The sequence below is a fragment of the Musca vetustissima genome, unplaced genomic scaffold (assembly GCF_032173495.1).
Source record: "Musca vetustissima isolate MV318-11 ecotype Yass unplaced genomic scaffold, APGP_CSIRO_Mvet_v1 utg4637, whole genome shotgun sequence".
Taxonomy (NCBI): Eukaryota; Metazoa; Arthropoda; class Insecta; order Diptera; family Muscidae; genus Musca; species Musca vetustissima.
The window spans coordinates 8,659-20,980 of NW_026888235.1; the positions used below are offsets into that span (position 1 = coordinate 8,659).

General features: G+C 34.5%; 1 protein-coding gene across 1 annotated transcript in view; it reads right to left on the bottom strand.

Moving 5' to 3' along the window:
* Positions 1–224: 224 nt before the first annotated feature.
* The window catches only part of LOC133336029 (frizzled-3), a 59,240-nt gene continuing 47,142 nt past the window's right edge, over positions 225–12,322 (bottom strand). The window contains exons 2-3 of the mRNA XM_061544325.1: positions 1,611–1,868; positions 225–1,508 (exon numbers count right to left, since the gene is read on the bottom strand). Coding sequence (XP_061400309.1) covers positions 225–1,508; positions 1,611–1,868 — 1,542 coding nt within the window. The remainder of the gene's footprint in view (positions 1,509–1,610; positions 1,869–12,322) is intronic.

Consider the following 12,322-nt stretch of genomic DNA (forward strand, 5'->3'; position numbering starts at 1 on the left):
GTGTGTGTGTCTTATAGAAATTTACAATATTTTGTTTTTGCCTATTTTAAATTTATAAAATAAATATATTTCATTTTTTGTATACACATAAAACAACATTCGAGTTCTTTTTAATGGATTATTTACAACTTATTATTTTTTACTTGGTCTTAAATTAATACAAAATACCCTGGATTATATACACCCGCCCTAGCATGATGTTCGGCATCATTAACCTCTTGAGGCTACACTCTTGGCACAATGGTGGTGGTGGTGGTGTAGACGGGTACATTGTGGAAATTGATGCCACTGTAGAGAGGAGCACCAATTGTAGATTTACCCGAGGTGTGCAAATGTTTTTTGGGCAACGAAGCTGCCGATTTGGTGGTGGTATTGGTCATCGATGATGTGGGCGTGGGTACCAAACGACTACGATAGGATTCACATGTTTTACGAGACCATACCCACATACCAGTCAGGGTGCCTCCAGTTAATTGGAAGAACAAACGCAGCAGTGTCGGCCATGCAATCAATGGTGTGGGTGAGGCACAATCCTCCCGTGTCGAACATGTGGGCACCGAATCCATGTGAGGTTCAAAAAATCTCGACACCACCCCAGCCAAAGTGGGTACAAGGAACAGCAACGAGAATATCAGAAAACGTTTACGGATTTGTGAAAATCTTTGATGGCCAAATGTGGGCAACATTTGTTGTTGCAGGGCATGTAGAGATCTGGAAGCTCGCAGAGTAAAAAAGAAACCCAATAGCAGGAGAACCATGGTGGGTATTTCCACAAAACCTGGAGCCGTACACATGCCAGTCAATTCATTGGGTTTAACCTTTTCCATTAGCAATGCCGCAATGGGAGGTGCCAATGGTGGTACCCAAGCCAAAACGTGGAACAATCCCGATTTCTTTTCCAATGCCTCCGAAGACCATTTCTTGTGTGATGAGAGATAAAAACATAGAGCAAATATTAACCACCAGGTGGCAGCACACAAACTTAAATAACTCGTCGTAATGTAGGAAGCCAAACAGGGTGGTGCCAAAGAGCATGCCGGATGTTGTGTCTTACTCAGCGGATCTTCCATTAAGGCCATGGCCCTTGAGGAATTGTGGAATACAATTCTCTCCAAATAGCAAACGGAGAACAGGTTATAGCACAGACACAAAAACAGTACTGGTCTTTCGGGATAACCAAATCGGGTGGGCTCAGCCCAAAATGTAACCAAGGAGAAGAGTGTTAGGACAAAACATATTGCCGATAGACCCAATATTAGACTTTCAGCAATTTTCTTTTGTTGTGTAGTATGGAAACCATCCCGACTGCACTGGGGTACACACTCATCGGGATTGAAGAGGTTGACGGTAAAATTTGTTGGACAAATGGCGGTGGGCTTAATGGCTTTGCTGATGATGTGCTGAGACATCCATGGCCAATAGAAATGATGATTGGGTGCTGGTGCTGGTGGTGCCATAGCTACACTCGGACCTCCCGAATGTGTTTGCAGCAAATGATGTTGTTGCACCTGTTGTGGTATTTGTAATTGTCTTGGCAATTGTTCAGCTTTGCCCACCTCGGCTGATGTCCGATTGTCGTCATTGGTGGTGAGAGCGGTCGCCGTTTTCACCGTCGGTATTGTGGGTATTTGCATACACAATTCCTGATGTTCTGGGCTGGGTAATTGTTCGCATTTTAAAAATTCCGGCCATAACTGCATTAGCTCAGTATGTGATGAACATTCGCTCTTTACAAATTCACACAATGACTTGCAGGCTGTCACCGGCCGGGGTACATCTGGTGTACACAGCGGGAAGAGTGATGAACATAACAGGAAACGTATTGTATTGGAACAATGTGATTCGATTAATGGCAACAGTTTGGTGATCTGCAAAGAGAGAAATAGAGAGGGGGGAATTGTTAAATTACTTCGATTTTTATTAAAAAAACTAAAATAAAATAGAATTTAATACAAAAATTCCTATACAAAAAAGTTCTCATTTACTAAGGAAATTTTTTCTATAGTAAAAGGTCCTCAATAACTGAGGACGAAAACAGGTCCCCAATTACTGAGGACGATTTTTTTATAGAAAAAAGGTCCTCAAATAATGAGGACGATTTTTTCTATAGGAAAAAGGTCCACAATTACTGAGGACGATTTTTTTCTATAGAAAAAAGGTCCCAAATTACTGAGGACGATATTTTTCTATAGAAAAAAAGGTCCTCAAATAATGAGGACGATTTTTTTTAAAAAAGGTCCCCAACTACTGAGGACGATTTTTGTCAAAAAAAGGGTCCTCAACTACTGAGGACGATTTTTTTCAAAAAAATGTCCCCAACTACTTTTCTATAGAAAAAAGCTCCTCATTTTCTGAGGACGATTTTTTTCTATACAAAAACAGTCCTCAATTACTTACAAAAACATTTTTCTAAAGAAAAAAATCCTCAATAACTCAGGACGAATTTTTATTTATATCGAAAACATACAAAAATGAAATTATTCTTGTAAAATTCTTCAAGTCCACTAAATTCTAACCAGAATATTTCAGCCTATATATCCCTTCCTTCGCCGGTGTGAAAGATTTACTCACCTCAAGCCATTCACAAATTCCGAAAGAAATAAATTTGAAAAACATTAAACCTTGAAGCGTTGAATATTGCAATTCGTTACAATTCAATGGAAACTTCTTTGATCGACGGAATACATTACCGCCAACCAAAAAACAAGAAACCACAATGGAAAGCAAAACAACAAAATGAAAATAAGAAACGCCTGGCAGACAATGACGAATCATAAAAAAAAACTAAAACCAAAAATACAGATAAGCCTTACAAAGAAACTTTGGGCTAAACACAAACCACAGAGAATAAAAAAAAATCGAAATAAACTCTAAGCCAAAGATAGACAGATGAACAACATAAAAAAACCCACCGACATTGCCTCCAAACATATATAACATCCAATATTATTTATTATTTGTTTTTTTATAGAAAAAAGTGTATAATCATAATAATTACTATGTAGTTCTCCCCTGAACTCTTCACAGAAACAAAATTAAACAAAATTTTAGACTACACTTTGATACTTATGACAGGGTACAAAACGTAACATAGATATTTGGTCAGTTGGCTAAACAGGTCTGCTAATATGGTGTAGGAAATAAAAACGAATCGAAAACAACAACGACCCAACTTCATTAATAATATTTTTCAAAATTATTATTAATCTTAATTCCGTAATGATTTCATTTTGATTTTAATCAATGTGTAGCAGTTCAAATTTTGCCCAAAATCTTTTAGATGAAATATTTTTTTTTTAATTTTAAATATTTTAACATTTTACTTTGTTGTTGCAATTGCTCTTTTGAGATGATATGATTATTTAATTGTATATTAAGGTATTCAACATTTGTTATTTTGACTGCAAAAACTCTATACTTTGGTTGTTATCATTACAATCACAATCTTATACAAAAGACTTAAGACACAAACTTCCTGAGTATAATTGTGAAAAAAATTGGAGAAAATGTGAAAAAATAGAAAAATCCAAATGTCTCCCCATGACATATTTTTGTGTTGCTAATTTACGATATGTGCAAATATCGTAAAAATATATCGTAAATTTTCCGACATATTTAAAAATTGAAAAATTTGCAAAATTATTTTTTGATAGGCTTAAATTTTATCAGAAATTCATGAAAAATTTTTCATTTTTTAAGCCACTTTTATGAAGATTTATAAAGAAGAGTTGTCTAAAAATCAAATTTTATAAAACATAACACATAAATTAAATTAGTCCTTAAAAAAAAAACAAGTGAAAAAGCATTAAGTTCGGCCGGCCCGAACTTTGGATATCCTCCGTCCTAGATATACTGGCAGGTACTTGAAATGAAACTATAGGGAACATATCAAAAAATGAACCTATACCGACATTTCTACAATCCGATTATGTTAAAAATAATTTTTAATAGAAAATTATACCCTCAGCCTTATGGCTAATTAGTGTGTATACACTTTCACACGGTGAAAATGTGCCTCATCGAAATATTGGTTCTAGACCCCATGTTTCTTGGGACCAAATCCGTTTCAGAAAAATTTGATTTCATCCCATCTTATTATGTCTTCCAAACTTAGTTCAAGACCGAGCTATGCCTAAACGTGGACCGATATATACCATCTTCGAACTTGACCTGCCTGCAGACAAAAGACAACCCTATGCAAAATTTCAGCACCTTATCTAAGTTCCGAACGATTTTAGGTAGTTTGAACGCCCATCTCATGGCGGAAAGTATAAAAATCCAATCGAACTTAACAAAGTTTTTTCTTTATTTCCAATTTAAAGCAGTGAGCGGAGCAGTATAGTCGGACGGGGCCGACCATATGATACTCTACACAACTTCGATGAAAAACTAACTTTCTATGGTTCTATATTCAGAGCTTGGGCAATATTTCGAGATATTTGCACCCTCTAGACCGACTTGATGTCAACAGATATTTCTAATATTCAGTAGACGAGGGCTGTACATGTCTGTGTTCTCTTTACCGTGGGTTATGTTGTGATGTTGAGCTTTCAGTTGTGGCCTGTAGATCGACTTGGAAAAAAAAAACACAAATAGTTAAGTTTTCGGTTCTCTTCATTCCAATATTATAGAGCACCAGACAATATTTAAGTGTAACTTCCGCATCCGAGTACATACGACAATATAATTGGCATCAATTTAAAGATCAACACCTCTTTTTGGATATACTATAAACTTTTTGGCTCTATGTCCTTCAGGAGTAAATATATACGCTATAGAATACACATTTTGCCATTTTTCACACAAAAGTCAGGGTCCATTTGACCCGCTAAATATTGACCGATCTTTTTCAAAAAAGGCATGCATTTTCTTTGGCCCAACCCCTTCTCCATGTAAAAATTCGAGATGCTTGAGCCATAATTGCGGCCTCTGGAGCGATCAGAAAAACAGACAAAAATTTAGTATTTGATCCATTTCATCCCCTAAATATTAACCGTTCTTTACCAAAAACAATAGGGGTCTTCATTGAGCCGAACCCATCCAACATAGAAAATTTCGTGAAGATTGGTCCATAACTGTGGCCTGTATCGTGTTTACAAAATATAATGGACAGACGGACGGACGAACACACATGCCTAGATCGACTCAGCTAGTCGAGATATGACGATCGGTATACTTAAAGGTGGGTCTAGGACCAATATTTCGCGGCGTTACAAACTCTTGGGGCTGCACAAAGCTATAATACCCTAACAACATAGTTGTGTAGGGTATACAAATTTTGACATTTCCACTAAATCGAAATGTGGCTGTAATATTCCACTTTTTTATCTCAAAATTATATTTCAGTCAATTTTATATGATTTTGATGTTTGGCCATCCTAATTAAAACCAAAAATAATCCCTAAAGTATTTCAGACATTTCCGCCGGGCAGAGAGAAAAAAACCCACCCTGAAATACTTTTGACATTTTGTCTTTTCAGAAATTTCGAACAATAAATGATGAAGGATTTTTTGTTTTTGCTACAGTTTCAAAATTTTATAATGATTTCCTGGCCAACCAACCAGTTGGCATACAAAATTGTGACTAAGCAGACAACAAAAGCAATGTTGCCAAAAATAAATAAAAATCGCTTTCTAAGAAATGCCTAAAAAAGCGAACGAAAAAAACGTGAAGTTTTTTTTTCAGATTTCGGATGAACTTCAAATTTAAGGATAACTCTTTGGGATAAACGATTTAGGCATGTTGCTAAATTCATCATTTCTACTGAAGTTTAAACCAAATGCGCCACACACAAAAAAGAAGAAGAATGAAAATATTGAAAAAAAGATTGATATTTTGAGTGATACAAACTGACATTTGATGTTGTTTCTTAGGCTGCAGCGATTTGATGAGATGAGATCAACGGCAAAAACAAGAACATTAAAAAGAAACTAACCATTAAACAATACCTGACATGTTCTCATCGTTAATTCAGGAGACCATAAAACTTGATTGTCTGCTAGATTTTCCCGTTGATTGGCTGACGGGAGACGATCATAAAAAAAATGAATTTCAATGTTTGGAGTTTTTTGTAGGAATAGAAATAAAAAAGAGTGGGGAGAAGAGGGGGAGAGCGGATTATTTTTAACAAATAAAACTCAAACTCAATGTCTTCGACGTTGAGCCATCATTAAAGTTTAAAACCAGTAGGAAATTCTTTTGTAAATTAAAATACAAAAAAATAAATAAATTCTTTGTAAAGAACTATTTTTATGGCATGTGAAAGAAGCTGAGCTTTAAAAAACGATATTACGGCAAGCAAAGCATGGCTAATGAATATAAAATGCCATAAAGAAAATCTAAGCATGCATTTTTTTGTTTTTTGTTATGGAGAGTTTTCTTTATTTCTCCCCTCTTCGCCCGTTACGCTTAATTATTATTAACTACAGTTTTATTTATCTATTTTCCCCCTTCCAAAGACTAGTTAAAATAACATTAAACGTTTCTGGATTTCCTGGTCTGCCATGATCCTGCTCCATGGTGACCAATGTAATTATCATTCATATCAGTAATGGCAACACGCAACTTTGCCACGTAATACAATTGCATGTTGTTGCAATAATTATGGCGATTAAAAACAACAACATTAATTTAATTAAATGTGTGTGTGCAGAATTTTTTTTACTGTGGCTAACCAAGCCTCTAATTCTTTTGCATGCCATTTGAAAAAAAAATAGATAAAAAATTAAATGGAGTATTAGATTAAAATAAATGCCAATGAAGTTGGGACAATGTAAAAAAATTCAACAACTGGTAGTAGACAGCTAAGAATGCAGCCAAACCCACCAACTGAAATATAATGCCATTAAAAGAAAGTGGCAAGTGAGGTGGGTTGCTTTCTTTTAATTTGAGTAACGATTTATTTAACAAAGAAAATCATAAAAATGTATTAAAACATACAAATAAATAACTACTCATATTAAACAAAAGACTTAAGACACAAACTTGAAAATTGAATAGAAAAATTTATTAAAAATGAAAATAGGAGAATAGATTAGAAAAATAAATTAAAAATCAAATCCCTGATAACAAACGGGCTATACTATAAAAATAAAATGAGATATTTAGTATTGATTGGACAACACCGTACCATTTTTGGTATTCTGAAGTTTTTAGGACACCATTTTTAACCCATTATTTTTTCGTCAGATGGCTGTACTGATAGATTTCTAGTAAATTATCGATCAAACAATTTCAGATTTATGCTCGTTGGAAGGGAGATATTTCGCAATAAAAAAATATTTTGCTGTTTTTTGTTTGGTGCATTCAGTTGTGAGTTAAAGGGTTTCAAATAATGGAAGCGAACAAAGAGAAAATTCGGTACATTTTACAGTTTTTCTTTGGCTAAGGCAACAAAAAAGCCAAGCGGCTAGAATTTTCAATGGTGTTTATGATTCCGATACGGTAATAGCAAATTATGTGCAATTTTGGTTTCGTAGATTCCGTTCAGGAATTTTTGATCGCACAGGTAGGCCGGTCCTCGAAAATGTCGATAAAAAAATAACAATAATAGATTTCTTTTCCCCTAACCTAATATATTAAACAAAAGACTTAAGACAATCACTTGAAAATGGAATAGAAACCAGTGCGCGGAGCAATATAGTCGGACGGGGCCGATCATATTACCCTACACAGATATATTATCCGAGAATGGGCAATATTATATGCACCCTCTTAAGCGATTAGAAGTCAATAGCTTCTATTTCTTGCCATGACATCTATTTCCATTTTTTCATTTTACACAGAAATGTCTTTGTTGACTTGACCCGCTGAATAGTGACAGATCATTACAAAAGCCCATAAAATTAGTTGGCCAGATTCATTCACCAGTCTAATATTCTGCTTATAATTGTGGCATATAGATCGACTTGAAAAAACACAATAAAAATAAGTTTCGGTCCACTTCATCCCAAAATTATTATCTGATCATCACCGCAAATTAAAGGCGTTGTCCTTGACCATAACCGGAACCTCATGAAAATTTTAAAAGCGATCAGCGCCATATTTCCGCCCTAGAATGTGGTAATGGGTTACTAAATAATATCTGAATACGAAAGCACCTGTAAATATTTAAGTGTAACTCTCATATCCGAGATAATACGACAGTATAGTTGGTATCAATTAAAAGGCCAACAACTTCTCGTGGATATACTATAAATTTCTCGTGTCTATGTCCTTCAGGAGTAAATATATATATATATATATATATTTTGTCATTTTTCACACAAAAGTATGGGTCCATTTGACCCACTAAATATTGACCGATCTTTATCAAAACAGGCATGCTTATTCTTTGGCTCGATCCTCTTCTCCACAGGGTATTATGCCTTTGTGCATATGTTTGTAACAGGCAAAAGGAAACGAGATAGACACATGGTCCGTCCGTCTGTCCATATTAAATTGTAAATTAAGTACAAGTCTCGTTTATGATCCGAACCAGAAGAAATTTGGCATAGGTCACTTATTTGGCCCAAGGGAAAAATTGGGAAAAATCGGTTCAGATTTAGATATAGCTCCCATATAAATTTTCGTCCAATTTAAGGTAAGTGGTGCACCATAGTCCCTATATATCTTTCGATTTGGACGAAATTTGGCATAGTGTACTGAATTAAGCCTAGAATGATGTGTGCTAAGTTTCGTGCCATGTGGTTTAGATTTCGATATAGGTCCTATAGATATTTTCGTCCGATTGTATGTAAATTGTGCACATAAAGCTCCCATATATTCTTTAGTCCGATTTAAGGTAACTGGTGCACCACAGTCCCTATATATTTTTCGATTTGCACGACATTTGGGATAGCGTATTGAATTGGGTCTAGAATGTATGCTATGTTTTGGGACAATCCGTTGGGATTTCGATATAACTCCCACATATACATATATATTAGTCAAATTTGACATAAATGGTGCACCAACAATTTGGTTGTAAAATGTGTCTAATAAACAAAAACTAACTTAAATAGGGAGATACGTTTATATGGAGGCCATATCAAAACTTGGACCTAGGGACCCATTTTGGATTTCTAAATTTGCTTTGACATTAAAAACATGTATGCAAAATTTTGGCCGCCTTTGTCAATTGGTTCGGCAGTTAATGAGTTTATACCCAATTTTTGGGTAAATACTCAAAATAGGCGTACCTTTGTATGGGGGCTACCAGGAAACCTGGACCTACATACATAAATTTTTGCATGGACATTTGGTACCTAAAAAGAACTTTGTGTGCCAAATTACAGCCAATTTGGTTTGTAAAATGTGTTTAATAGACGAAAAATACCTTAAATCAGGAGATACGGTTATATGGGGGCTATATCAAAAATTTTCATTTCTAAATTTACTTTGACATTAAAAAAATGTATGCAAAATGTTGGCCGCCTATGTCAAGTGGTTCGGTAGTTAATGAGTTTATACCCATTTTTTGGGTAAAAACTCGGGTATTTACCCAAGTATTTACCCACGTCTTCAAAGTATCGTAAAACTATCCATTCTAAATCGATTTGATAATAGAAACCCGGAAATAGGGTGTAAGATGTTGTATTACCCATTCAATATAGTAAATACCCAAATAAATACCCGCAAATGGGTATTTATCCACCCCTTGGGTATTTACCCGGTAAATACCATCTCTACTCATTGGTTAGTGGATCTTCGTGAATTTGTTCTTTTAATAAGCCCGTTCCATTCATAAAAATATACTTTTCCAAATATTTCGATGTTTCACAACCAAATACAATCCTAATTAACCACCGTGTACATATTTCCCCAGTAAGCAAATTTATCCCCTTATTAAAAAGTATTATCATAAACAAAAATGTAAAAAAAGAAAATCAAGACTTCATTACGCATCCTCTTCCCAAAATTAACTTCTGGAATTAACATTTTTGTTTTGTTATGGTCAATAATTTGGCAACAATTTATTGAAGATTACAATTACAATATGTGGCAGTGATAAATTGCCATAATGTGTGACCCAATAAGACGATTCCCGACAATAAATCATAATTTGCAGTTCAATTATGTACAAAAAATATAAAGCAGGCCTTTGCATAAGACTTCACTTGAAGAAATTGGAGGAACGCACGCATGTTTCTTAAGTCTTTTGTTTTTTTACAAGGTAGGATTTCACAACTTAAATTGCACACACACACACCAAAACTTTCAAGGAAACGACCATGGTTTAAGAAGTGGGAGAAGAAAAAGTAGAAGATACACATTTGTTGACCAAGATAATGATGATGATGGCGAAGAAGATGAAGAGAACAACAAATATGACCACAATGTAAGGAAGATGTGTGCGAAACATTTTAAAGTTTTCTTTTTCCAAAGAATTTTGCAAGTGTGTGTGTTGGTGTTTTTTTCGTTCCAAGCCATTGTAATTACCAGGCAATTAAGTTAATTGATCCTCCCCACCAGTCAAACAAATACCTCTTCTTCTGTTGGACTTAATGTACGTCTTTTTATCTGATAATATTTTCATCCACTTTGTAAATCCACCTCAGAGAAATGCAGGTGGTTGCTACAGCAGCTGCATTTGTTGGTAATTTAGGTTGATGAGCTAAGCGAATGGTATGATAAGAAAAAAATTCTTTGCGTTGGCAGCAAATATGTCTCGTAATTGTTCCAAATTATTTACTTGCAAATAATTTTTTTTTAAATGTGAATAATATTTGAAATATTTTTTGTTTTATATTAACAATATATATTCTCAATTTTTTTTAAACCGGATATAGTTTTAATTTTATTATTATTTTTTTTTATCCAAGTTTTATGATTTTTTATTACCAAAAAATAATTCACACTATAATAACATTTTTCTTTTCATCTTGCAAGATTTTGGGACTTTGATTTTTTTCAATTTAATATTTTGAGTGGATTTCACAAGAAAGTGCTAATTTTTGTTTCAAAGATTTTGTCATACAATAATGGGAAAACCCGAAAATTTACGGCATAATGTTTCCACACAAAAATTTGAAACGAAATTTCACACCTTCTGTTTTGGAATATTTTTTTTTATATTCCATTTATATATATTCAACATCCGCTTTGGGTATATAAAATCATAAATGTTTCAGATGTTCATAAAATGTTGCAAAGTTTGGGTCTTAAGTCTTTTGTTTTGCTTGATAAGGTAATAAGACAAGTTTGTGCCTTAAGTCTTTTGTTTTTTATTTATTATATATGGACGGTGTGAAAAGTATCTAAGATTGAGCTCGGAAGCTTCATGTGATCCATATTGTGGCCTCTTTTTAGGAAGAAGTAATTCATATTTGGGTTCTTAATACCAATCATGGATTTGCGGCTGTATTTGGCGAATTTCAGGCATAGCTAGTTTTTATAACCTTCCGATAAGCAATATATATGTTTTTATTAGGGAATTTCCATAGACACTCAATTGGTAGTAGTTATAGATTCACAATGAAGAGATTTTATAGACACATAATAGAGTGCCTTTGAGTGACATTCGTTATTCCCAATGAGGCGTATCAACTGACAGCTAGTAGGGAGCCTTTATACTATAAAGTTTACAGCCTTACAGTTGGGAATAGTTATAGACCTTGTGTAGGTAGCCTTTTTTGAAATATCATTTTGAATTTGTCAGGGAATCGAGATTTTTTTGAAGTTCCCAGCAGTAGCCAGCAGGTTTTGGTATAACTTCATATTTTCATCGGTATTTTGCGAAATTCTGACATAGATAAGGAATATATATGTTTTACGATGTCTCCATAGACACTCAATTGGTAGTCTCTATAGATTCACAATGAGGAGTTTTTTATAGACTCACAATTGAGTGCCTTTGAATGAAAGTCAATCCCAATGAGGCGTATCAATTGATAGCTACTAGGGAGTCTATATTGTATTTCAGTTTGGAATAGTTATAGAAATTGTGTAGGGCATCATTTTAGAATCACATTTGGAGTTTTTCAGAGACTTGCAGTTGTATGTCTTTTGGACTTCCTATTGGGTATCCTTTAGAGACATGCAATAGGGAGATTTTAGAAGCCTTGGGTGGACATCTTTCGTTGGCTTTATAGATGACCAGTCTTCGTAGCCTTTAAGGTACTCGTTCGATCGTCCTTATGGACTCCCAATAAGGATTCCACATATATGCTCAGTAGGGATTAAGCAAAGGTCCTTTTAATTGTTATTTATATAGACGACCAGTATGGAGTCTTCGTAGCCTTTAAGGTACTCGTTTGATCCTCCTTATGGACTCCCAATAAGAAATCCACATATATGCTGTCAATAGGGATAGGATTAAAACCTGAATGGGGCGTGTTTATA